The sequence below is a fragment of the Pleurodeles waltl genome, chromosome 1_2, assembly GCF_031143425.1.
Source record: "Pleurodeles waltl isolate 20211129_DDA chromosome 1_2, aPleWal1.hap1.20221129, whole genome shotgun sequence".
NCBI lineage: Eukaryota > Metazoa > Chordata > Amphibia > Caudata > Salamandridae > Pleurodeles > Pleurodeles waltl.
In genome coordinates, this window is record NC_090437.1 from 213672549 (window position 1) to 213700528 (window position 27980).

A 27980-nucleotide genomic window follows, 5' to 3' on the forward strand; every position below is an offset into this window, starting at 1 on the left:
GAATTTCTCCGAGAAAAAGGTAAGTTTTTATAATGCATTGAGACAGGGAAGGTGGACGTTCGGTGGCATGTGGTGCTTATTCTTAGGAGAAAGATGCAAAACGGTAAATACTTAAGGGGCGCACACTGGAAAAAAGAGAGGAAACGTAAATAATGTGCTACAAAATGAAAGCTGTTTGTTAAATTATGTGGCAGTTCAATTGCTATTACAGTGTGAGACACGTTAATAAGTTAAAGGAATTTAGGCAGACGTCAGTGACTTTGAACTGGCTCCGTAATGAAAAATGCTGCATCTTGAGATAAAAGAAGCACCATTACACTTGCTGATCAACAAGAAAAGTTGATCTCATGTCATGGCTAAGCATATCAAAGACACAATAATACTCTGGCTGATTATACACCTCTGTGGAAAGCGGGAGTTGGCTGGCATTCCAACTACATTCACCCTCCTGTGTTCAATGAATAGGTCTCCACTTGACTCATCAATAGCCCATCTATGCAAGATGTTTTGTTTTTGCCACCTGCTCTCTGCAGTTGATCTGTAGTTGAAGTGATCACCTGAGATCTACAATGTTCTCTTCAAGAGATCTTTAACAGCTAGTGGATGCGTCTGAAGTGTTGTTGTTTGCAAGAATGGGCCCAAACATGTAGAAGGCATTTTTAAAGCAGCTGTTGGTTTTTCAATATACTGGTGTTACACCTTCAGCAATCAGGGCATTGCAGTGCTCCAGTAAACGATAGTAGAGACAGGTCCACCCAACATTTTAAACCTCAAAATATATTCTTTCTTATACAAGTACTATAAACAATGACTTTGCTTGTACAGTGTGCTTATCAATTACTAACTATGCAATTTTCCTATGGAACTGCACGATTTATTTTTGAATTACAGTGGAGAGGAAAAGGTGAGCTTCTACCACTTAAAGGAAAATGTCACCAAGGTGGCAACTGGTTGTGGCCAGGGTCCTACAAGTGAATATGAACAAAATAATATTTTTATAAAATTGATCTTAATAAGGTTTATAAATATAATATTTTTATAAAATTGATCTTAATAAGGCTTATACAACTACTTAAAAATAGCTAGGAGCCTTTAAATTAGAGTTTGAGTCTAGGAAGTTCATTGAATGCCACATATCCTGGGAGACCTGACAGCATAAGACAAATATTAAAGAAATATTATTTAAGTAATGAGGTCCCATGGGAATGGTATGCCTTGTCACTACCATAAAGTACTTTAACCTAATGTCTACCCTCCAAGCTTTCTTAAATGAGGGTAGGGGCAGTAATGGAACAGAGAAATATGCATAGAAAAGAAAGCACAAATAATACTAGGCACCTGTTGGTTCTCTTGAACAGGTAGTGTGATTGGCAGCTTACTGTTGCCCTAGGAAGGCGCTTGTTGACATAATCTCAATACCACTTGATGTTTGTTTCCTTCTGGCTTCAGTGATTTTCTGTGTGCTTAACTAACCGCCAGCCATAGGGAAGAAGAGATGTTGTAGGGTGCCTATGGGGCTCCATCCGACACTCATGTAATCTGAGAAGAGTGAATAATTACTAAATAACTTCTTCCATAAAGCCTTGGTTCCATTATGGCTGCTGTTACTGTGATGAAGGATGGCAGAAGAGATGAACGGTCATCTCAGCATAAATGCAGTAGCGGCTTGCAGGGCTTTGTTGGGACAGGGCGGCACGTGGGAGGGTGCGGGGGATGGCAAATTCATTTAAAAAAAAAAAAAAAACACTTATCTGCTTTGCCCCTGCAGCCGCCGCGCCGCACAGCTCCTCTATTGACTACAGGCACAGGCTTCCAGCCTGCCCTGCAACCAACCTGAATGCTGCTGACAGCAGCGTATGGATTGGCTAGGGAGCGCCCAGCCAGGGCACTCCCAGGCAGACTCGGAGCCTGTGCCTGCTCTCTCCAGCCCAGCAACTGTGTTGCTGGGCTGGAGAGAGCCCAGTGAGCATGTGTGTTTAGCCAACCCGAATTGACTGGCCAAACATACATGCGCACTGAGGGAGAGTGCTGAGCACTTCCCCTCGTTCCCAACATAACTCATGGCCCGCCCTTTTACCACCAAATGATAACAAACGTAGTTTACCATCGATTTGTAGTGAAAGTTTTGCAGCTGCTGGCGGGGGCCACACTCCTCCACCATAGCGGAGGAGCCACACCTGCATAAATGGGGCAACTACTACCACATATCCCATGAATTGGGCTGCTACAGTAACTGCTTCTCAATCTAGCAGACATCAACACACCTACTGATTGATTCAGGTGTACCAGGAAGCTAATAGTGGCTCACCAGTGAAGAGCTACAAGCTTGTCTATGTCCTTTCCTATCACAAGTTGGGAGGGGAGGGCTAGAGTGTTGAGGATGGTCTGTCCAAAGGGACGTATACTAAGTATGATTTTGGAATATATTTGACTAATCTTACGCTGAGCAGACAGCTGTTATTATTTCTATTAAGATCTTCAGAAAAGCGTTCACATTAACACCTCGTTTTTGTAGTGCACAGTTAGTGTACCTCCTTAGGGCCTTTTACCTTCTGTGCCCGAGTCCATAATAAAGCAAGGGTGCACAAGCAAAGAGTTTCCTCGGTCCCATACAAATGAGGGAACTCCCTTTAAAGTAGTGCTACTTATATATGCACACCAGCACTATCTGTATTACAGAAGAGGGCGTGCAAACCTTCTGTAATACTACATTGCCACAGGGGAGCAGAAAACAGGTATTCATATCCGTTGTGCCCTATGGGGTACTGTATGTGATACAGCCACTGGTGACTGATATTCCCTTGTTCTTGGTCAGTACATTTCGCCAAAATCAGGGCTAAAAATCTAGGCCATGTTCAGGATATCTCTTGCTGGGACTTTATTTAGAAGTAGATGACTTGTTAATTTGATTATTGATTTATTGAGGCTCAAAAACGCAGTTGACTCTAAGGGGCAGTTGCTGTGTAGGGCTTATATCGGGACACCATGTGCGCTCTTTTCCCCCTGCTAGGTATCAAAATAAATGGTCGTTGTTTATACTTTCCTATAAGAGGTTATATTTAAAAGGCATTGTTATTGCGTGTTCACCTACCTTAACCGTGCTTTCCAAAGCCCTACTTTCAAAACCTTAAAATCAATTAGATTTGGTCAACTGCATTTCACTCTCTCTCCGTTCATCTTTTAACAGAGATAAATGTGCCGTACAGTAAGCTAATGTTGCATAAACAACTCCGCTATTAATCATAGAAGTACACAGTTATTGCTCAAGACTTTCTCTTTACTGCTTTGCTTATAAATTAATAGGGCGATGACCGAAAGGCACAAACTATGGGGGTTGTTAGGTACAGAAGAAAAATCCCAGTTTATCGTGACAAAATGAAAATGTAATTGAGCCCATTAAACACGATTTCTTAACATTTCAGGGACCATGAACGCATAGCTTGCTGTAACTAAATCCAGGGCAATTAACACAAGGAATGGAACAAACAGAAAAAGCATATAAAATAGCAATAGCTCTTTTTGAAAATGTCAATAAGTACCAAAGTTAGGAGAAATAATTTCAGCTTTTTATGGATGATGTAAGATTTGTCAAGACCGATGTTGTTTTTTAGCCTTAGGGTGTGATTAGTTAAGCGCAGTGCACTGAAAACAAGCGCAACTGAATTTGTTCCGAATCAGACAGATTTTTTCACAGTTGTCAGTGTGTCTACTTTCTGAATTAGCAAGCCATGAAGGATCTGTGCAAGCCCTGGCTCATAGTCAGCCTCATGTTATTGATTTGCAGTCACACGAAACAAAGAATTGTGCAGGCTTGCACTGGTGGACTGATTATTGTACTTTCCCTGAGCATTGCTATACTCGTATTGATAATGGAAACCACTCCGAAAAATGCTCATTAGGAGAGACATTCGTTTGAGTGCTCACAGTATAAATCATCAACTATATTCTTTCTTGTTCCAAAGGGAGGCTCAGAAAGGATGAACATGTCCAGAAGTGATTGAAGATAATGTAGAGAGAATGTACTGAATGCACCACAACCATCGTCTCACACAAGGCATAGTTGATATAACCTTATAGCCTGCATAGTGGGCTATACCGGCCATTAATCACCCACTTGAGTAGTCTTTAACAAGGAAGCAGCCCATCAATGGCTGGTATAGCCCTCTAAGGCAGGCTTTAAGGCTATTAGAACATTCCACCAAATGAGGCAAATATTCTAATTAAAAAAGCAAATGCCTCTCTGAGCCCGAGGGGGTTGAACCCCATTTCCTTGGCTCTGAAGCATTTGTTTCTCAGCTGTTGCTGTGAATGTTCAACAGATAACAGCCATGTGCAGGGCAACAGCTGTTAGCTGTTGAACATTCACAGCAATAACTGGATAAGGAGACTAAAGAAGTCAGCCATTATAGAGCGGTGTTTTCTGTATGTCAATAGTTGAATATAATCATGAAAGAGCCCCTTTCCACTGGTTGTATGAACCTTTGTTCATGGACAAAGAGAAAGAAGGAGTAATTGTCTAAATAACAATAAATCATTAAAGACTTTCAGTTCAGATAGTAAAGAGAATTAGTTGTTTTATTTGCAATTCATCTAGTCTTTCTTTTGTTTATTCATTGGGTATTCATTTTTAGATTTCAGCAATTATGTAATCAATCAATATTTGATTTTAAAATAGAGCTAAAAGTTCATTAGTATCACAGTTACTATTGTAATAATAGAGCAAGCATGTTCCATATTGGAAATACCCTTATCTAAGTTAATCTGCAAAAATGAGAGGGAAAAATGGTGTCAGCTAAAATATCCAATAAAGAGCACTGATGAAAGAATCAATGCCCAAGCATAAAACCTTTGCATATCAGACTGGAAAATATTCACAATGACAAATCAGCCGACATAAAGTATGGATTAAAAACCTCTCATGTAGAGAAGTCTAAGAAACTCAGAGATTAGTCTCTGGCCAGAATGTTGAGGAAGAAATCCAGTGGCACTCCAGGAACATGCACTAACGTAAACACACAATATTCTATGTTGCAAACTTTTTTCTTCCTTCTTTTTCATCCTCCAGTAGAATATCAGCAACCTCATGCTGAAACTCCTGCCCTGCTAAGTGGTGTCCTATCTAGTCCCTGGGCACTTGAAAGGTGAAGCTGACAGAACAAGAGCAGTGGAATGAGAGAAGCAGTCCCTGTGCATAATGGCATTGCAATATTGTGAGCAACGGCTTTATATCATTTTATAGAGGCCGCTGCTACTCCATTGTCTTCAATGGAGCTCTCAACATTCCAATATTCTAATGAGCATTAAACTATCAGCTCTGGCTCATACATTGACATTGTAGAATGGAATTTCGTCATGAGTAAAGTAAGATGTCACACATCTTCCTTCCTCAAATAAACCAAAGAAAAAAAATACCTATATGCAAGCAAAACACTGGGAATATATTTTTACAGCAGCACAAGAAGATAACTACTGTCTCTCAAAAGGATACTTAATCTTCTTGGTAAAAAGGCCTTTTTGATATTATTTTCCCCATACTTCTGAGATCCATCATTGAGGCACCACATCTATGTATTCTGATAACATTTTTACTCCTCCAACTAGCAACCAGTGTGCACACACAAATCTAAACACACCCACAAACCTCAAGTTCCAAATCTTCCTTTCCCTAGCATTCATTACATTTGAAGTTTTACAATCACTAACAGTTTAGTAAACATAGAACTATCAGCACAGCCAACAAATGCTTTCACTCTCTATATCACACTTCTTTTTTCATTTTCTCTTTTTGTCTCTTGTTTCTTGTCCTCCATTCATCCTTAATAGACACATTCACCCATTCCTTTGCCCAAACCATCCAACAGGAGAAAGCGAAGTGCCTGTTTTGCCTTTAAGCAGTGCAAATGCATTCTGCCTTTAAGTAGTTCAAATGACATCCTTCCAGATGTTGCATGTGGAGATGTTCTGTGAGCCAACAGTCTATTCTGTAATATCTACTTCCAATGAAAACCATTCACTCTTATCAGTTCTAACCTTTCTTTCAGAGATGTATAGTACTTTGCAACTACTCTAATTTGCAAATGCATAATTCTTATAGCTAATGCCACACTCATAAAAAAAGATTTTAACCTCCTTTGAGGAATGTTGTGCCACATTATGCATTACAATAAACATTGTTAATCCTTCTCTTTGATCTATTGCCTCCTAAATGTTATTGGACTTTTAATACTAACCCACACCACATTGGACCACCTGGAAAACAGATAGATCAAAAGTCAACAGATAGGGAAATATGTTCTCTTGTCAAAGGTCCCACAGTATCTAAGGGCTTCCTCCCAAGGTCTGCCAGGCAGATCATAACATTGCATAGGAGAGGCGAATAATGTTTAGAATCTTATCCCTGTTGCCACATTCTCCACATCTGCACATTACCCTCTTCACTTCCAAGCCTAATCTGACCACCTTAAATCTATTTCTTTCTTTGATCTTTACCTCACCAGATTGTCCTTCATGAGCACGTTTGATTAATCTTACCCTGTGGCGGGGGGGATACAATTTGGGGAAAGAAACCTGTTTCTCCTACCCCACCCAAGGGTAAGATTGCCACCACACCACAAAAAACAATACAGTTCAGGTTGAAAAAATAGATGTTAATTTAATGAACAAAACGACAAAAATCCGATAAGTAGAAGTTGAGATATAAATGTTTAAAGAATACCTGCAATTGTTGTGCTTAAAATCTTAAAGGGCAAGCCAGGTCTATCGGGTCATGCTAGACTAGGGTAAATCCACAGTTCAGGCTGGCTGCGACAGAGCATGTGCTGGTTACAAGGACCAACCTTGTCCCACTGAAACAGTACTGTTAGAAATTGGGTCTCTAGTTGGCAGAGGTGTGTACCCTGTCCAAGTAGGTACAACAATCCCAATCAGGGTAAGTCAGATAACCAACCTAAATTAACTCTATGCTCACCCCCTGGTAGCTTGGCACAGGGCAGTCAGCTTTAACTTAAGATGCAATATGAAACGTATTTTGGCAAAACTTAAATTAAAGTAACCCAGTGAAAACACCACAGAAATGACTCCACCCTAGAATATTTATCTGAGTAAAACAAGACCAAAACGACAGAAATCCAAGAATTAGAAGTGAAGATATGAATTTTTAAAGATTAAGGCCCATATTTATACTTTTTTAGCCCCGCATTTGTGCCGCTTTTTGACGCAAAAATGGCACAAACTTACAAAATACAATTATATTGTGCAACTTTGCGCTGCTTTTGCGTCAAGAAATGACGCAAATGCGGCACTAAAAAAGTATAAATATGGGCCTAAATGTAAAAACAGTGCTTAGAAATCACTAGCCCTCAAAAGGTTACTTGAGGTCGTGAGGGACTGGTGCAAATCCAAAGTTCAGTCCGACCACAATGGAGGGAATGCTAGCTACAGAACTCAAGCAGGGTCCGCTGAAAATGTATCTTTGATGGAGCAAAACATCAAGGTTGAGGGCATGAGGAGTCACGTTTTACAGAAATCACCTGCAGATTCCACTTCTGAGGCCAAGGACTGCAGGACACACCTCAGGCTAGGGTTGGACTCAAAGATGGCAGAGTCCAGCAGTACCAGAAAAGATGCAGGCAGACTTTGATGTCCCTGAGACTGCAGACAATAGGGGGCAAGCCAACAAGCCCTTGGAGAATCTTGGGTTCAAGAATGTAGAGAACAGGCACAGTCCTTCTCGCTCCAGGCACAAAGCAGCAGACTGCAGACCAACGCAGCAGAGCAAGTAGCAAAGAGGCTGTCCCTTCTTCAGCACACAGCAAGCAGTAGGCCAACACAGCAATGCAGTTCAGAGTGGCAGTCCCTAATGGCAGCACAGCAGTCCTTCTTACGGGCAGAGTGTCCTTGGTTCCAGGAGAGTTCCTATTTGGTGAGGATATGGGTACATTACTTATAAAAAAAATTGTACCTTTGAAGTGGGGGAGACTTCAAAGAGGCCTTTGAAGATCATAAGGTCCCTGCCCTTCGTTTCCCAGCTCCAGACACACTACATGGAGTTATGCAGCCCTTTGTGTGGAGACAGGAATAGCCCTAATCAGGTGAAAGTGACAGCTCCTCCCTCCTATACAGCCCAGGAAGACCCATCAGCCTAGTGATCAGGCCATGAAGGTGTAAATGGCCCAAATCATCTCCTTTTGTGTGTGACTATCTAAAAGAAATGCACAGGAGCCCACCACTCAGCTACCCAGACATGCATTGAGAGAAAGGCAGAGGCACAGAAAGGTTAAAGTAAGAAAATGCCAACTTTCTAAAACTAGCATTTTCAGATTTGCGACTTAAAATCCAACTTTACCATTCGTTGTGACTTTACCATTAGTTGTGACACCAAACTCGAAATAGCCATCTGGTGCCAATTGAAACTTACACTTTCTAAAGGTAAGAAGGTAATCCCAATGTTAACCTGTGGGACAGATAGACCTTACAGTAGTGAAAAAATAATTTAAGGGTTGTTCACTACCTGGACATGTAAAACTTCAAAGTGCATGTCCAACGTTTTAAATACACTGCATTCTGCTCTAGAGGCTGTCAGAGACCTACCTTAGGGGTGACTTATATGTATTACAAAGGAAGGTCTGGGCCTGACAAGAGGGTTAATTTGCCACATTGACATGGCAGTGTAAAACTGAACACATAGGCTCTGCAGTGGCAGGCTTGAGACATGTTTAAAGTGCTGCTGTAATGGGTGGCACAATCTGCAGGTGCACTGGTAGCATTTAATTTACCCATCCTGGGCATGTATAATGCACTTTACTAGGAACTTAGAAGAACATTAAATATGCCAATTGTGGATAAGCCAATATTACCACATTTTAAGGAGAGAGCACGACCACTTTAGCACTTTAGACCAACTGTGGATAAGTTAATATCTCTGTTTAGAGTACAGAATACCTGCACATTAGCACTGGTTGGTAAAGTGCACAGAGTCCTAAAGCCAGCAAAAATAAAGTCAGCAAAACAAGAGATCAGAAGGCAAAAAGTAAAGGGGAACCACACCAAAGATGTCAGGTTTAACAGGAAGTGTATGGAAATGCCAGGAAGCCAGGTTTAAACTGGTAGCTAACCATCGTGTGATCATCATTCAATTGAAGTGAGTGGTATTTGAACTGTTTTTAGCATTACATTGTGACCATATATGATACTTGATATTACCATTCCTTGCTGGGAGGATTGAAACTAAGATACTGTATTTGCTTCATTTTTGGTCTCTTCACTACTCCTCAATTGATGTAGCTGCATGTCCCTCAGTAACACGCCCGGACCTCCTCAAGAAGGGTGAGCCTACGCTACCTGAGTACACTATAAAAAGCTGTTCGATTCATACATGGTAGCTAATGGGGTTAACATTAGAGCAGCAAGGAAACAAGTAATATTATCACATAATTTAGGTATTTAGGGCCACAATATCTATGATAGTATTGATGAAATACTTATTGTTAATGCAGATGAAGAACCACAGGGCATCTATGAGGTGACAGTAAAATGCTTGAGTGGCACTTTGGACCTCACATAAACATTGTATTGCCATGAGGAAAGTTCAGGGTTCAACAGAGAATGGTGGTAATTGTATCCCTGCTCTTAAAACTCTTGCACATGTGTGAATTTAGAGAACTGACAGACTCTGGTTAGGGATCAGTTGGTGTGATGCACCACTAGTAATCAAGTGCAGGAGAAACTCTTAATAAAAAAATCCCACACTTAAGGAAGCTGCTACCATTGTGGAATGCCTGGCTAATACAGACATGAGAGGTCAACAACCTCACCCAAGTGCTCACAGTGATGCATTAAGCAACATAAATATTGTTTCTGATGACTCTGAAGCCATGGTGCCAAGGGTGCCTAAGGGGAAATCCCCTGTAGAATTTGAAGATTTCAAAGGCAAATGTTATAGGTGTAGTAGCACTGCACACTTATCAATAGTATGAATTGATTTGCAAGGAATTCTAATTGTCATAAGTGTGGAGAACTGGGGAAAATGCTACAAAAATAAGAAGGTAATTTTGAATGTAAAGGAGGATGCCTCCCTAGTGAATCCCTAAGCTTTGGTGATATCTGAGTATGAGACTGATGCTGGGTAGAAAAAAAGTTTAAAATATTTTCAGTCCTATAAGAGTCTGGGTTGCCTTACAACATCACTGGTAATACAATTTGGACAGAGAAAATTTTAGGCAGATATATTGATATGAAGGCTCCACACATAAACTCTGTGAGTTATTGTGGTATAAAAAGTGATTTGTTAGGTTATGTAATTATGAACATTTCCTGAAAAGGCAGAGCTACAACTGGAATGGTGTATACTGTAATTAGGGGAGACAGTCGGTTGGGATGATATCATCAAAGGGAAATTGGTATTACGTTAAATCCTAATGCTCGTGAGCAAGTGATGCCTGTGGATGTCAGAGGTGACTGTGAGTCTTTTCTTAAGTGTTTACAGAGAACCTAGATGTACTCAATAATTTTAAACACAAGATTATTCTTGTTGGAAAATGGGTTATTGGTAGGGCAGGTAGGTACCTACACCTAGCAACAAGCCACTAACCTCCACATAGGTACAGTTAGGTCTCAGTAAATTAATCCCAGCTCAACCCTTGGTAGCTTGGCAACGAGCGTCAAGGCTTAACTTAGGAGACAAAGTGTAAAGCATTCAAATATCACAAAACAGTAATTAAATAAAACACAGGAAACAGTTTAAAAATCCAAAACCAATTTATAAAAATAGCTTATATTTTTATCTTTAAAATGACACAAAAACGATTAAAATCGGTTCAGGGGAACCGGAGATATGAATTTTTAAAGAATTATTACTTTTCTAGCGCTTAGAAACAAAAAGCGCCAATCGGGTCATCTGGTTGCACCTCGACCGGGGCAAAGTCAAACTTTCAGGCCGACCGCGATGGAGCCCTGCTCGGCTACAGGTCGCGGGAGGCCTCGGTTAAAAAGTTACCTTCTGACTTAGGGGGTGATTCTGATTCTGGCGGGCGGCGGAGGCCGCCCGCCAGAATTCCGCCCCCATTATACCGCTCCGCGGTCAGAAGACCGCGGAGGGTATCATGAGTTTTTCCCTGGGCTGGCGGGCGGTCTCCAAAAGACCGCCCGCCAGGCCAGGGAAAAACTCCCTTCCCACTAGGATGCCGGCTCGTAATCGAGCCGGCGGAGTGGGAAGGTGCGACGGGTGCAGTGGCACCCGTCGCGTATTTCAGTGTCTGCAAGGCAGACACTGAAATACTTTGCGGGGCCCTATTACGGGGGCCTCTGCCGTGCCCATTCCATTGGCATGGGCACGGCAGGGGCCCCCAGGGGCCCCGCGACCCCCCCTACCGCCATCCTGTTCATGGCGGCTTTCCCGCCATGAACAGGATGGCGGTAGGGGGGGTCAGAATCCTCATGGCGGCGGAGCGCGCTCCGCCGCCATGAAGGATTCCCCCGAGCAGCGGTAAGTCGGCGGGAGCCCGCCGACTTGCCGCTTCTGACCGCGGCTGAACCGCCGCGGTCAGAATGCTCGTGGGAGCACCGCCAGCCTGTTGGCGGTGCTCCCGTGGTCGGTGGCCCTGGCGGCCACCGGCCGCCAGGGTCAGAATGACCCCCTTAGTCTTTATTTTGAAGTTTTTCTTCACCGGACGAACCTGCCAGTTGAATCCGACCTCCTGGAGCCCTTGTCCGGATACGCGATGTGGGTTTCCTCGGTGGAGACTTTTACCTTCGGACTTAGTCGTTTTTTCGAGATGAAAATCCTTCGACCGGGGTAAACCTGGATCTTGATCCGACGTCCATGGAGCCCTTCTCGGATACGATGGCTGGGAGGTCCCGGTCAACTTTTTACCTTCGGACTTAGTCTCTTTTTTGGATGTTTTTCTTTACCGGGACGAACCACGAAGTCAGGCCGGGTCGCGGTTGAGGCAAGCCGGCTAGAATTTCCGCGGCGGGTCGCTCCCTCTCTGGAGCTTTTTTCCAAAAATTCTCAAATCTTTTCCAAACTTCTGGGGCTTCACCCAGATGTTCTTTTAAGGTTCTTTTGGGGTCCACAGCTCACCCCAAGGGTCCAGAAGTTCTGTGATGGTCCTTGGGGGGTGCGGACTTCAACTCCCAGAATGCACCTGGCGCAAACTCCTTTTTGGCCACTGGACAGTGGTCAGCTGGTCGCTTTCTTCAAGAGTTGGTGCAGGGGACTCTGGTTAGCAATTTTTCACCTGTATCAAACAGGGAGTCCCTCCTTGAACCAGTTGAAGCCAGGCAAAGTCCTTCTTGTGGTGAAGCCCAAGTGTGCAGCTGGTGCAGTCCTTCTGAGTGCAGGGTCCAGGTGCAGGCCAGGGGTCCAGCAGGGCAGTCCTTCTTCTTCCTTAGTTCCTTTCTTGTTGAATTCTGGAGGGGATCTGAGGCGTGGGTGCAGGTCTGCCAGTTTTATCCTTGCTCCTGGGTGAAAAGCAGGGGGGCCCTGGTTCTCCAATCAGGGACAGGGTCGTCCCCCTGTGATGACCACTTCCAGGGAAGTGTGGCAAAAATCCATCCCAGAAGGCAACAGTCTCTAAAAATCCAACATGGATGAATCTGATTTTTGGAGGTTACATCTGGCTGAGCCCACCACTGGTGTGGCTAAAAATCATAAACACACCCCTCTCCTGCCCTCTCCTAATCTAATCAAGGGGGCACCTAATTGTATGGGGTTGCAGGATGTGGGGGTGTTGCTGGGTGCTGCAACTGTCCTTCTCTGCCTTTGAAGACCAGTTTGGCAGCCCTCCCCCTTCCTGCCTCACCATCTGCTGAGGGGAGATTCTCTCCCCCAAGCACATTCCTTTGTGTGAAGCCAGGCCACTTCACACCTAATCAATGCAGCCTGGCAGAAGCTGCTGCAGGCTGGCCAATCAGAGCACAGCAGCAAAAACAATGCAGAGCTGAAATTGGCAACTTTTTAGGTAAAGTCTAAACTTTTTACCTGGACAAGTTATATTAAATCCAACAACTGGAAGTTGTGGGATTTATTACAACAATCAATTTGATACCAAATTCTTGGTATGTAACATTTAAGGAGACTTTAAAATTTAAAATAAAGTCTGCCCATTCTAGCCTATGAAGGCCATTTACTTCAATGAGGGAAACACGAATTTGGCTGTTTTTACCTCACCAGGGCTTATAAATCTATTTTTATAAAGTCCCTGCTTATAGTTACATGGCACCCAGCCCTAGGGGCACATAGGGCACACCTTAGGGGTGACTTATATGTAAAAATAAGGTAGTTTAAGACTTTGGAAGTACCTTTAATTCCAAAGTCGAATTTGCATATAACTTTAATTTAAAAGCAGCAAGCAAGGCAGGCTTGCTTTTAAAATGACACTGGGCACCTCAGCAATGCACCTAGGTGTGCACCACCTATGCTGTGGTCCCTAAACCTACATGCCCTACCATATACTAGGGACTTATAGGTAGGTTAACTTAGCCAATTATAATTAGCCTAATTTGCATATCCATTTTACACAGAGCACAGGCCCTGGGACTGGTTAGCAGTACCCAGGGCACCATTAAAGTCAGGAAAACACCAGCAAAAAGAGGAAAATGGGGGCAAAAAGTTATGGGGCCTCTGCAATCAGCCCTGTTTTCTCACACAACCCCCCCCCCCCCAGCCCACACGCCCAGGAGACTCAGCCCAACCCTGGGAGAGTCTTCCTGGCTTGTTAGGCGAGGAAGACAGTGAAGAAAACTGGCTGTCCCTTTGCAGGGCCTACTCTGCCTTATATCCTCCTGTCAGGGTCACTCCCTATGGGTAGTGAAGCCATCCCAACAGTAAAAGGACCCAACTCAAACTGAAACTTTCCTCTAGGGGGGTCTTCCTCCTTTCTCTCTGCCAACTTGGGTAGTGAGGTGCCCACCTCCCCTACTCCAAACTTTGCTAGGGCAACACCTAGCTTACCCAAAGAGGTCACCCAACACTTGAGCAACCCCACCATGACCAATAGGGTCAGGGGGCCTACTTTGCTATTGGCTTTGGGGTCTGCCTCCCAGGCCAAGTACAGTGCTGCCAGGAAGGCTAGCACCCAGCAGAGGCTACTGACAGCTGTCAGTATCCAGAACCACACCCTAAGCTCTCCACTGACAGGTGGCTGAGCTGCTTTAGGGGCATCTTTGGGGTCCTGGCACCCCTCTTGCTGTCTAGAGTGGGGGACTACCACCTCCTGTGGCAGACACCCTCCTTCCACTCTCCCTTCTGTCAGTGCAGGGGCAACACCTTGCATCTGGACAGCTGCCTGACTACTCAGGACTTCCTTGGGGTCAGGTGAGGCCTCACCAGTGCCAACTCTGGGCTCCCCCCTTACTGGGGCAGAAGGCCCTTGGCTCCCTGGAACTCTCTTTAAGAGTGGCCCACCCTTCCTTTTCTTCTTTCCTTTTCTTGGGGACCCCTGTCTCCTAACTGTAGGGACTGACTCCCCAGGACTTTGGGTTGGGGGGGCGCCCTGGGCGACCACCCCATCTGTGACCAGACTCACCTCTGGGAGGTCATTGCCCAGGATACAATCTAGGGGAAGGTCAGCACTGAGTACCACCCTAATCCAGTCAAGGATACCCTCCCTCTCTAGGGGCACTATGGCTACAGGTTTGGAGGTGACCTCCCCTGTGGCTATCCTGACTTTCTTTGTCTTTCCTGGGACATACATGTCTGGGGTCACTAATCGGTCACTCACTATAGTGTGACTGGCACAGGTGTCCCTCAGGCCAGTGGTAGGGATCCCATTCACTTGAATGTGGTGGAAGTGCCTACTCCCACCCTCAGGGATCACCAGCTTACCATCTGGTCCTGTCACCCAGCACAATGCTAGGAGGACTTCATCATCTGAGGAATCCTCCTCTATGGCTACACTGGACAGCCCAGTGCTAACCACCTTCCTTGGACAGGCTGCATCTCCTCTGAAGTGACCTGTCTGCTGACAGTCAAAGCAAGCCCTACTGTCCAAGAGTTTTTTTAACCCTGGGTCTAACTGTCTCTGCTGGTCAGAGTGGGATTTACTCTCCTCCTTCTTAGGGTTCTGGGGTACAGAGGGAGTCTCTGTGGTGGGCTTACCACCTCCCTCCTTAGGTTTTTGGGGACCTGTCCCCCCCTTCTTGGAGTCTCCCCCCTGGGACTTGACAACCACCCTGGTTCTCAACCACTCATCAGCTGCCTCCCCTAGCTCTCTAGGGTTGGTCTGCTTAGAGTCCACTAGATGCTGGCGTAACCTTTCTTGGGTACAATTGGTCAAGATGTGCTCTCTCATGATCAGATTGTATAACCCCTCATAAGTATCTACTTTGTTACCAATAATCCAGCCCTCTAGTGCCTTTAGTGAAATGTCCACAAAGTCAACCCAAGACTGGGTACTGATCTTCTGTGTGTCCCTGAACTTCATTCTATATTGCTCTGGGGTCAGACCAAACTTCTTGGCTAAGCACCTCTTCATACTAGGGTATGTATCTGCCTCCTCCCCCCTTAAGGTCAGAAGCCTATCCCTCCCTGAGTTGGGGACCAACTCCCACAAAAGGGAACCCCAGTATTGAGGCCTAACCCTTCTCATTTGGAGTGCCCTCTCAAAGGCCCCCAGCCACTTATCTATGTCATCCCCCTCTACATAGGCAGGAACCACCCCCTTGGGTAATCTGGGGCAAACTCCCCCACCCATGGACACCTCAGCTTCTTTATCGCTGCTTCCATCTCTTTTCTCTTTGTATGCCCACTTTTTCTTTTCTAGGGCCAGCTTCTCTGCTTCCAAAGCTATGTATGCTAGCTGGGCCTCCAGCTCTCTTTCTCTGATGGATGGGTTCTCTCCTCCTGAAAGGACCCCCTTCCCACCACTAGCTTTGGATCTGCCCCTAGTGACTGTGTTTACTGAGGACCGTTCTTCCTCATCCTCACTTGGGCTCAGATGCCTTCCCTCCCCTGAGTGGTTAGAGCTTGCATCCTCCCTTCTTTCTCCCTCCTCTGGAGCTTCTTCTGACTCTACCTCTTGGGCCTCAGCCCATGCTGTCAGGGATGTGATCAGGATTTGCTTCCTGAGATCAGTGGTTGCAGGCAACCCTCTTTCAATACACAACCCCCTAAGCTGGACTACTGTCAGTGTGGGTAGGCTAGCCAGATCAAGCTCCATGGTTCCCTAGTTTTGTGTCAACAAAAACTTTTTGCAAAAATTGGAAACAAGAATTTAGAAAAATTACAAAAATTCAATAATTGAAATTAATCCAAATTAAAAATTAAAAACAATTTTTGCACTAGGACAATTTAAAGGATTTGTAATTTGTTTTACCCAAAACTGTAACGTGATATTGAACACAAGAACAGGATCCCGTCGCTGCTTCCAATTATGTTGGAAAATGGGTTATTGGTAGGGCAGGTAGGTACCTACACCTAGCAACAAGCCACTAACCTCCACATAGGTACAGTTAGGTCTCAGTAAATTAATCCCAGCTCAACCCTTGGTAGCTTGGCAACGAGCGTCAAGGCTTAACTTAGGAGACAAAGTGTGAAGCATTCAAATATCACAAAACAGTAATTAAATAAAACACAGGAAACAGTTTAAAAATCCAAAACCAATTTATAAAAATAGTTTATATTTTTATCTTTAAAATGACACAAAAACGATTAAAATCGGTTCAGGGGAACCGGAGATATGAATTTTTAAAGAATTATTACTTTTCTAGCGCTTAGAAACAAAAAGCGCCAATCGGGTCATCTGGTTGCACCTCGACCGGGACAAAGTCAAACTTTCAGGCCGACAGCGATGGAGCCCTGCTCGGCTACAGGTCGCGGGAGGCCTCGGTTAAAAAGTTACCTTCTGACTTAGTCTTTATTTTGAAGTTTTTCTTCACCGGGACGAACCTGCCAGTTGAATCCGACCTCCTGGAGCCCTTGTCCGGATACGCGATGTGGGTTTCCTCGGTGGAGACTTTTACCTTCGGACTTAGTCGTTTTTTCGAGATGAAAATCCTTCGACCGGGGTAAACCTGGATCTTGATCCGACGTCCATGGAGCCCTTCTCGGATACGATGGCTGGGAGGTCCCCGTCAACTTTTTACCTTCGGACTTAGTCTCTTTTTTGGATGTTTTTCTTTACCGGGACGAACCACGAAGTCAGGCCGGGTCGCGGTTGAGGCAAGCCGGCTAGAATTTCCGCGGCGGGTCGGTCCCTCTCTGGAGCTTTTTTCCAAAAATTCTCAAATCTTTTCCAAACTTCTGGGGCTTCACCCAGATGTTCTTTTAAGGTTCTTTTGGGGTCCACAGCTCACCCCAAGGGTCCAGAAGTTCTGTGATGGTCCTTGGGGGGTGCGGACTTCAACTCCCAGAATGCACCTGGCGCAAACTCCTTTTTGGCCACTGGACAGTGGTCAGCTGGTCGCTTTCTTCAAGAGTTGGTGCAGGGGACTCTGGTTAGCAATTTTTCACCTGTAGCAAACAGGGAGTCCCTCCTTGAACCGGTTGAAGCCAGGCAAAGTCCTTCTTGTGGTGAAGCCCAAGTGTGCAGCTGGTGCAGTCCTTCTGAGTGCAGGGTCCAGGTGCAGGCCAGGGGTCCAGCAGGGCAGTCCTTCTTCTTCCTTAGTTCCTTTCTTGTTGAATTCTGGAGGGGATCTGAGGCGTGGGTGCAGGTCTGCCAGTTTTATCCTTGCTCCTGGGTGAAAAGCAGGGGGGCCCTGGTTCTCCAATCAGGGACAGGGTCGTCCCCCTGTGATGACCACTTCCTGGGAAGTGTGGCAAAAATCCATCCCAGAAGGCAACAGTCTCTAAAAATCCAACATGGATGAATCTGATTTTTGGAGGTTACATCTGGCTGAGCCCACCCACTGGTGTGGCTAAAAATCATAAACACACCCCTCTCCTGCCCTCTCCTAATCTAATCAAGGGGGCACCTAATTGTCTGGGGTTGCAGGATGTGGGGGTGTTGCTGGGTGCTGCAAATGTCCTTCTCTGCCTTTGAAGACCAGTTTGGCAGCCCTCCCCCTTCCTGCCTCACCATCTGCTGAGGGGAGATTCTCTCCCCCAAGCACATTCCTTTGTGTGAAGCCAGGCCACTTCACACCTAATCAATGCAGCCTGGCAGAAGCTGCTGCAGGCTGGCCAATCAGAGCACAGCAGCAAAAACAATGCAGAGCTGAAATTGGCAACTTTTTAGGTAAAGTCTAAACTTTTTACCTGGACAAGTTATATTAAATCCAACAACTGGAAGTTGTGGGATTTATTACAACAATCAATTTGATACCAAATTCTTGGTATGTAACATTTAAGGAGACTTTAAAATTTAAAATAAAGTCTGCCCATTCTAGCCTATGAAGGCCATTTACTTCAATGAGGGAAAAACAAATTTGGCTGTTTTTACCTCACCAGGGCTTATAAATCTATTTTTATAAAGTTCCTGCTTATAGTTACATGGCACCCAGCCCTAGGGGCACATAGGGCACACCTTAGGGGTGACTTATATGTAAAAATAAGGTAGTTTAAGACTTTGGAAGTACCTTTAATTCCAAAGTCGAATTTGCATATAACTTTAATTTAAAAGCAGCAAGCAAGGCAGGCTTGCTTTTAAAATGACACTGGGCACCTCAGCAATGCACCTAGGTGTGCACCACCTATGCTGTGGTCCCTAAACCTACATGCCCTACCATATACTAGGGACTTATAGGTAGGTTAACTTAGCCAATTATAATTAGCCTAATTTGCATATCCATTTTACACAGAGCACAGGCCCTGGGACTGGTTAGCAGTACCCAGGGCACCATCAAAGTCAGGAAAACACCAGCAAAAAGAGGAAAATGGGGGCAAAAAGTTATGGGGCCTGTGCAATCAGCCCTGTTTTCTCACAATTCTCAAAAGTGGCATGATTCTATCTGTTCATAAGGTACGTAAGGTCCCCAATTTAATGCTTGAATCACTCATAGCAGAGTTATCTAGACTGTTACATCTTAATGTTATTGAAGAAATAGAGTCTTCAGAGTGGTTGGCACCCATACGTTTAGCACCAAATGATGGGGGCAAGTTGATACACTTGTGTGTGAATCTTTGAGATTTAAATACGTGTATTTAGGTAGATCTCCAACCCCTGCATAATATTTATGAAACAGTTACTCTGCTGGCTGGTGCCAATGTATTCAGTGTGGTGGATCTGTCTTCAGCCTACCATCAAGTGGCACTTCATGAGGATTCCAAACTCCTCACATCCTCTGTAACACCTCAGAGAGCATACAGGGTTATGAGGATGCATTTGGGTTTAGCATCCTCAGCTACCTGCTTCCAAAGGTTTATGAAAACAGTACTGGAAGCTGTTCCCCATACTGCATTTTTCAGGATTATAGTCTGGCCTTTGGATGTCATGAAACAGAACATGATCAAGCTCTATGACTATTGTTGTCTCAAAATGGTTTGAGTGTAAAGAAATAAAACTATAAGTTAAGGGTGACATCTGTAATTTACTTGGACCGTGTCATTTCTGGTGAGGGCATTAAACCTAAATATGAGTTGGTTGACTGTATAAAGTGTGCTCCAATAATAATACAAAATGATCAAATCAGTTTTTTTTAATGTCTGGCCAAATGCTTTTCGAAACTCATTAAAGGATTTGATTCTGTAGTTGTGCTAAGTAGATTATCATTAAAAAACCTCTTCTGCTGGTCTCCAGATTGGAAGATCACCTTTGAGACATTCAAAGAGAAAATCAGCACAATTCCAACACTGTACAATTTATTGTAAAGACAAAACAACATTTTGTTGACATACAAGAGTTTAAAAGGGTTAGCAGCTGTATTGGCTCATTTTGTCAATGGAGACAAAAAAGTGGTGGCATTTGTCTTTAAAGCAATGAAGGAAGCAGAGAGTCATTACTCTGTTATAGAAATAGAAGCGTTAGCTGTGATGTGGGCATCACGTAATTTCAAATGTAACCTTTCTATGTTAGGTCGGACCATCATAATTTTGTCCAGATCTTTTCTTGTAAAGGCAGTGAATGGTTCACTACTAGGCTGAGCAGATAGAGTGAGGAACTAGAGACATTTATATTACACCACATACCTTGTCTTGTTAACAAGTCAGCAAATTGTCTTTCATTATTGGTGGTTGTGGAGATGGATGTTCAAGAAGTAACTGATGGTCTAGAAATGTGTTTGGTGGGAGAATGTGCTTTGTCATAAGAGGACTGGGACAAAAGTAAGGAACATGATGTCATTTGTCTTAAATTTAAAGATTACGTAGAAAATGTGTGGCCTCATCATGTAAACCTGAATTCCCTGGTAAGAGCTATTTGGAATGTTAGAAATGAATTGACATTCAGTGGTAGTGAATCGCTGAGGGGGCAAAGGATAATTCCTCTAGAAGAAATGAGGAAGAATGTGATTCACTTGGTAAATAACGGACACTTGGGTTGAAACCTCGCTAAGTTGAGAGTGAGAGTAAAATACTGGTGGCCAGATATGGAAAGCAAAGTTGAAGAGATAGTCAGAGACTGTTTTACATGTGCCACTAATGATAAGTCAAAGTTTACCTGTCACGTTCCTATATCTCAAGTAGTGATACCAAATCACTGTTGGCTGAAACTGGGTTTAGATATTATGAGTCCATTTGAGCTTTTGCCTAATAATAAAAGGTATGTATTATTACTAGTGGATTATTCCTCTAAGTGGGCATCCATCAGTTGTGTTAACTAGGGACATCAGGTATGTTAACTAGAGATAACAGGTTTCCTACAGATCCAGAAAGTGGGGAGAAAGTCCTTGCATTTTAGTAATTTAAAAAGATACTCACATGCAGAAGCAATAAACTGAGGTTTTTGTGACTCAAAGAAAATACAGAACAGACGGGACCTTTGCTCATCACATGGAGCCAAAATAAAAACATAATTAATCCATTTGTGAGCTCATGAATGAGCAACGGCAACAACAGAAAAAGACTCCATTTCAGGAATTTTTATAAGAAAAAAATATTAGGATATTTTCTATTTTTCCTGCTCTTTTTTGCCATGGTGCAACAGAGTTGAAATGCTGCAAGAATTAACATAAACCATTCATTTTTGTTTTCTGTCACTCAGCATTCATCCTGGAAATTGCTACTTGCTACACCTGTACTATCTTTCGTGACCTCACTTGAAGTCACTTCTTTTGCAGCATTTGTAATCATTATATGTTCTCCATTGACTATTCCCTGCCCCCTTGTAGAATACAGTTGCCTGTTTTCTGATCAGCAAGCAGATCAGTAAGCACATAAGGTTGAATTACTATGTAGTATAGGATAATGGATATTGCATAACACAATTCTGCAAAATTCTTATACATACTTTTAAAGTACTGTGACATCTTTTGATTCCTTCTCTGACTAACCTAACTCATTAACAAGCATTGGTAAAAACTTACCTCATCTTTAAACATTTCTAGAACAAATGTAGCCACACTTCCATTAATGCCTATGAAGAGGTTGATGCAGGTCAAGACAACATAAGCTGTGCTGGGTATGCTAAAAAGAAATGAGGATGGGTACATCAATGGCGTGATGGACCACCTGAAAAAAGAGTGAGAAAGAAGAAGCATCATGGGAAATGCTGCTGATGTGGGCCAAAAGGCAAAACCATAATTGTGTCAGTTTGCTGCACACAAGCCTACCTTCCACAGATGTAAGAAATGGGAATTGAGTATTCAGCAAACATGGTCACTGCATTATACTATTTGAACTTTTACACTTGAAGACTATTTGCTATGTTCTTTCAACAGTAAATGCATTACTATGCTATTAATTAGTTCAGCGCATTGAAGAGGCTAAAAGAGGGCATAGGAATTATAAAGGTAATCGAAATGACAAAAACACAAAAAATCAGTATTAGGTAATAGATACATTTTAAAAGAGAATCACTTCTAATTACTCTAGATAGATCAGCATCCATTCAGCAATACATGGTATTTGTAATATTGTGACATGCACAGGATGTGCAGTGAATATACCACTACTACCTGTTAGAGAATTTCTTTACAACTTCACAATTGAAAAAAAAGCATGGGCTGCCGCGCTTGTTTTTAAGAAGCCCCCAGGTGGGCCACACCCAGGGGGCATTGCCATTTTGAATGCCGGGGGGCACCCAGCCCCCTCGCAGCCCCAGGGACACCACCTCCCCATGACACAAGTTGAAATCCAATGTGGCAGAAAACAGAGTTTTCTTCTGTTTCCCTGCAAGCAAAATGTGTGCAGAGAAACAGATAAAACATTGCTCCTACAAGCTGAGAGCTGCTGTTAAAGTAGGGAGCCAGCTAGGTCTGCAGGGGCCTTGAGGATCCCTCCCGTGGTCCAGTCATTCTCTCTTCTCTCTCTCTCTCTCTCTCTCTCTCTCTCTCTCTCTCTCTCTCTCTCTCTCTCTCTCTCTCTCTCTCTCTCTCTCTCTCTATCTCTTTCTTCCATTCCATAGTGGAAAGGAAGCCAGAGAAAGAGAGATTGTCATTGCAATGGTCTCTCCATGCAATGACTTCACAGAGTCAGACTAGCAAGATGTTTGGTACAAATGTAATAGTTACGTTTGGATGCAGAACAGAACACAGTCAATTCTGGCCTAATAGTCAAGGTCTTGTGCTGTCACCGAGTAGTCTAAAGGTTCAAGTCCTAGTATTGCTTGGCAGTGTGTTGATTTATTTACTAGTATTTTGACTGTTTAACCTTCTAGTGATGGAACATTCATGTTTCTTTCCAGTCACATGCGTGGGTTGACTGTCATAGGCATCACAGTAAGGAGTCACCTACGGCCTAAAGCTTACGGTCACAGACCCTCACACTGGAAGTTGAGGGTTCTAGGGTTCTACTTCAGGTGTGCCAGTGATAATTTTCCTTCTTCAGTTTCATTTAAACTTCCAAAATTTAAGGTTCATCCTGAAAAATTATCCCACTCTTTTTAATTAACAACTTCATTTTGGTTTTCAATTTGTCCAGAAATATCTCATTCTAAGTATATCATTCATCAAAGCCTAAAAACGTTGTATCTCTCTCCCTCTCACTCTTTCCCTCTCTCTCTCAATCTCTTTCTCACACTCACACACCCACCCAGACCCTTACACACACCCTTATAGACCCACTCAGACACTCAAAGACCCACTTAGACCCTTGTGCACCCGCTCACAGCAAGTCAGATCCTCATGCATCCACTCACAGACCCACTCAGACACTCACACAACCACTCACAGACCCATTGAAACCCTCATGCACCTACTCACAGACCCCCACAGACACTGACGCACCCACTCACAGACCCAGACAGACACTCTCACAGCCACTCTCATACCCAGATACACCCTGTCACTCCTATTCTCACAGTCAGAGAGACAGGCCACAGACAAGTCCTGCCACACACGGCCAAAGCCCACGCACAGCCAGGCTATGGATGGCAGTGCTAGGATTAACATATGGTAATGAAACTTACTTTACATTTAAAAAAACATGGAAATCCACTGAAATAACATTGTATTTAGGAAATAGAAGTTTAAAAAACATAGAAATTCACATTAAAAAACCCAAAGGCTACAGGGACGTTATAGTTAGGCTCACATTTTAAATGTACAAAACCATAAAAATTCACCTGTTAGAGTTATTTCAAGTAACTATAACTCATGCCCTAAGGTAACTATATATCACACTCTTGCCATGCACTGCCAATTACCCCACAAATTATGGCACTCATGACATCTTTGATAAAGTAATTGTTAGAAATGGGGTCTTTGGTTGGCAGTCAGGTTGCCCCCTGTCCATGATAGGATTCTCACTCTAGTTAGGGCAAAGGAGAAACACCCAGTTAACCCCCGCTCACCCTCTTGGTAACTTGGCACAAGCAGAAAAGCTTAACCCAGAGACAAGGTGTAAAATATTTGTACCAACACACAGTAATACAGTGAAACACTAGAAAATAGACACCACACAGGTTTAGAAAAATAATAAATATTTATCTAAAAAACAAAATACAATAAACATATGACTTTAGCGAGGTGCAAATGCTGCAATCTGATGTTAAAGCAGCATCTTGCCGGAGTTGTTTCCGACAATGTGACACAACTAGTGTGATTTATGGAGTCATACGGACCCCCCAGGTACAGTACCTTAGCGAAAAGTGAGGAAAACAGGCCAGAGCCCAGTTCGAGAAGCGAGGTTTGTTAGAAACTGCAGTAGAGTGGAGTAGAGTATAGTACAATATAGTATACAGGTATAGAGTCAAGTGCAAATTTAGACAGTGGAGTGTATGGGGATAGAGTGGAGTAGAGTGACACAGAGTATAGTAGCGTTTTGTAGAGTGAAGTTATATAGATCAGAGGAGAGTACTCTAGAGCGGTGTAGAGTGGAGTATGGTACAGTGGAGTGGCATAAAGTGGAACAGCATAGAGTGTCATAGCATAGACTGGGATGGCATATGGTGAAGTGCACAGAGTGTAATAGCATATAGTGTAGTAGTGTACAGTGGAGTGATATAAAGTGTAATAGCATACAGTATAGTAGCAGACAGTGGAGTGGTTTAGACTGGCGTAGTGTATTGTGGGGTGGGTAGCATATAATAGCATACAGTGAAGTGGGGTACAGTGGAGTGGGGTAGAGAGGAGTACCATACAGGAAAGGGATGTTGATTGAAGTTACATAAAATATAATATCATACAATGGTGTGGCAATGAGTAGAAATGTGTGGAGTTGAATAGCATAGAGTAGAATAGCTAGAGCTGAGTGACTTACAGTGAATTGGTGTAGGCTGGAATAGTGTACGGTGGAGTGAGGTAGAGTGGAGCAGCATATAATGGAGTTCCATAGAGTGGAAAGGTGTGGAGTGGCATCCAATGGACTAACATAGAATGGAGTGGCATACAGTGGTATGGAGTACAATGGAGTGGGGTAGTCTGGAGTAACTTATAGTGGAGTGGCATACAGTGGAATTTCACAAAGTAGATTGGTGTACAGTAATGTGACATAGACTGGAATAGCGTGCAGTGGCGTACAGTGAAGTGGTGTTGACCTGGAGAGGCACACACTGGAATGGGGTATAGTGTAATAGCATATGGTGGAGTGGCATACAGTGGAGTGGAGTCTAATGGAATAGCATAGAATGGAGTGGGGTACTGAAGAGTGGCATACACTAGAGTGGCATAGAGTGGAGTAGAATACAGTGGAGTGGTATACAGTGAACTAGTATACAGTAGAGTGGCATACAGTGGAATTGGATTGGGTGTAATAGCATTTACAGGAGTAGTGTATAGCAGAGTGGCATACAGTGGAGTGACATATACTGAAGAGGTATAGAGTGGAGTTGCACACAGTCTAATAGCATGTGATTGGTGTAGAGTGGAGTTGTATACAGTGTAATAGCATAAAGTGCAGCGGCGTAGAGCGGAGTGTTGTACAATGGAGTGGCAGAGAGTGTAATAGTGAATAGTGGAATAGCGTGCAGTGCAGTGCATTGGTGTATAATGGAGAGGTGTAGACTGGAGTGGCATACAGTGGTATTGGGTAGAGTTAATAGCATACAATGGAGTGGTGTACATTGGAGTGGGATCCAGTCGAATAGGATAGAATGAAGTGGCGTACAGTGGAGTGTCATCCACTGGTGCGGCTTAGAGTGGAATAGCATATAGTGTAGTGGCTACAGTGGTGTGGCATATGGACTTATGTGAAATTTAGTAACAATGTAGATTATGGTGTGCTTAATAATGCAAAAGAACAAATTGTACTGCCTTGCCTTTCTGCAGATTTACCAATCAATGCAGGGCCATGCATGGTTCCCTTGCAAATCTGACTCAAGTATCGCCTTGCCCATGTGACATCATAAGTGACGCAAGGATCCCACAATCCAATAATACAGCTAGGATTTAGTCATAATTTCGGCCATGGCATACCATGATAATTGTGCAGTATATCGTGGTACATCGCAATGACAAACTAGTAGATGATTGGGAAAATGGCTGCTTGACAGATTGAAAAGGCAGCCATACTGTTTTTACAACAATTTGGCTGTGTTGAGTATTAAGGCCTTAGATATAGGTAAGTAGTAGGTCTAGAAGGTCCCTACATATTACTACTTTATTTAAGTGGTAGTAGGTAGGGGCATTGGTTAATTTTTTAAATATATTTTTAAATAGATTAATAGCCATGTACTGCTGTAGTTTAACAGAATTTTGTGAAATTCTATGAAAGTAAAGCAGTGACATATATCACTAAGTTCAAATGTCTTAAAACTCACAAAATACTTAGCCTACTTAATTACAGCAGCCACAAAGTATCATATCTGCACCACAGTGTATATTCCAGCCAAATTTAATGTAAATCTATTCAGATGATTTTGCACTACATCATCTATAATAGACTATGAAAAATGCACTGGGCTCCCTTTTATCTTTGCACTCCCTTAAGGATTCACCACAAAAGATTACATCATCTCAAATGCTATAGGTCTAGAAAGTTTTGTTGTGATTCTTCAAACAGGTGGAAAGTTATTAGGGTGTTAATATTCAAGGAATTCCTATTCTTAGGAATACTAACTATAACTACAGTGTGGCTTTCAGATGTAATCTTTCTTTTGATCTGTTGTATTTGTTATGTATTTAATTATTGGTTATGTAATTAAGCAACCATAAATGTGTCTTTTAGTTGTTCATGTAGTAATTCTGAAACTTTACATATGGAGTCTAGTTAATTTTTTGGGATTGCCTGCTACTTTTAGTATTATTTGCGAAACTTGAAGCCCTAAGTGAAAGAAAGTCAATATTTGTTGTTCTAAAAATTAAGATTATTATTTTTTCCTAATGGTCAATTATCATGTCCTCTATATAGTAGTTTGTGTAGCTTACTGCTAGGTCACTTTTCCATTTTGTTGCACAGGAGTACATAACTAAGATGATTGTGTTTGGCTTGTTGGGCACCGTTTTATTTTGTGAGCCAGATAGCAAGCAAAGATAACTTATGTAGAGTAAGACGTATTCTATTTGTATTCTATTTGTTATTGATTTGTTTATATATTTCCATCAGTATATGACCATAAATGGGTCTTTCAGTGTTCATGTAGTAAATCTGAAACTTTAATTATGCAGTCTAGTTTATTTTTTCGGCTTCTTTACTACTTTTAGTTGGATTGTGCTACATATGAAGGCCAGGGTAAATGAAAGGCCAATCATTGTTATTGTCATGGCGATTGAGGTTGTTATTTTTTCCTAGTGGCCAATTATCATGTCCTGCAAATAGCAGTTTGTGTATTATGTATTTGTTTATAGGTTTCCATTAGCATGTGACCATAATTGGGTTTTTAAATTGTTCATGTAGTTGATCTGAACCTTTACAGATGCAGTCTAGTTTATTTTTTTGGGTTCCTTGCTACTTTTAGTTGTATTGTGCTATAAGATATCACTAATTTAAAAGACCTTATAACTTAAGAAGTACTTACTCTACTCACCTGAAGTACCCAAAAAGATAATCTGTGCACCTTCTTATTTCTAATGCAACCAAATTTCAACAAAGTCCGACTGGCCATTTTTGCCCTACGTGAAATACAAAAGTCTATGTAAAATGTATTGAATTTCAAGCCTGTTTTGGGACCTTCCTTTTCTCTTTGCACCTCCTTCACCAACTGCCACAAAACTTTCAGTACTCCAGCAATGAAACGGGGGCGCAGGTCTAAAACGTTTTGCGACCATACGTCAAACAAGTGCAAAGTAATCAAGGCACAAAAATAAAAAATAATCTCTGGCTGTGGTCACCCTAGCTATAATCACACTGGAATAACCATGGGTTAAAATTATAGGAACTGTAAGACTATCTTACGTTAATTTTTTTAAAAAACGTTAAAATTCACTGAATAAACCAAAGATTAGAGGAACATAATAGTAAGGTGAAAATGTCAATCAAAACATAATGTTTTAAACTCACAAATCCATGGAAATTTACCAGCTATACTTACCTCAAGTAACTATGGCTCTCATTACAACCCTGGCGGTCAAAG

At 42.8% G+C, this 27980-nt stretch overlaps 1 protein-coding gene across 3 annotated transcripts in view; it reads right to left on the reverse strand.

Moving 5' to 3' along the window:
- LOC138299526 (phospholipid-transporting ATPase ABCA1-like) overlaps nt 1–27980 on the reverse strand; it is a 2649159-nt gene that overhangs the window by 813898 nt on the left and 1807281 nt on the right. For all 3 annotated transcript variants that reach the window (XM_069237840.1, XM_069237822.1, XM_069237830.1), the window contains one exon: nt 21397–21541. In XM_069237840.1, the coding sequence (XP_069093941.1) occupies nt 21397–21541 (145 nt within the window). The remainder of the gene's footprint in view (nt 1–21396; nt 21542–27980) is intronic.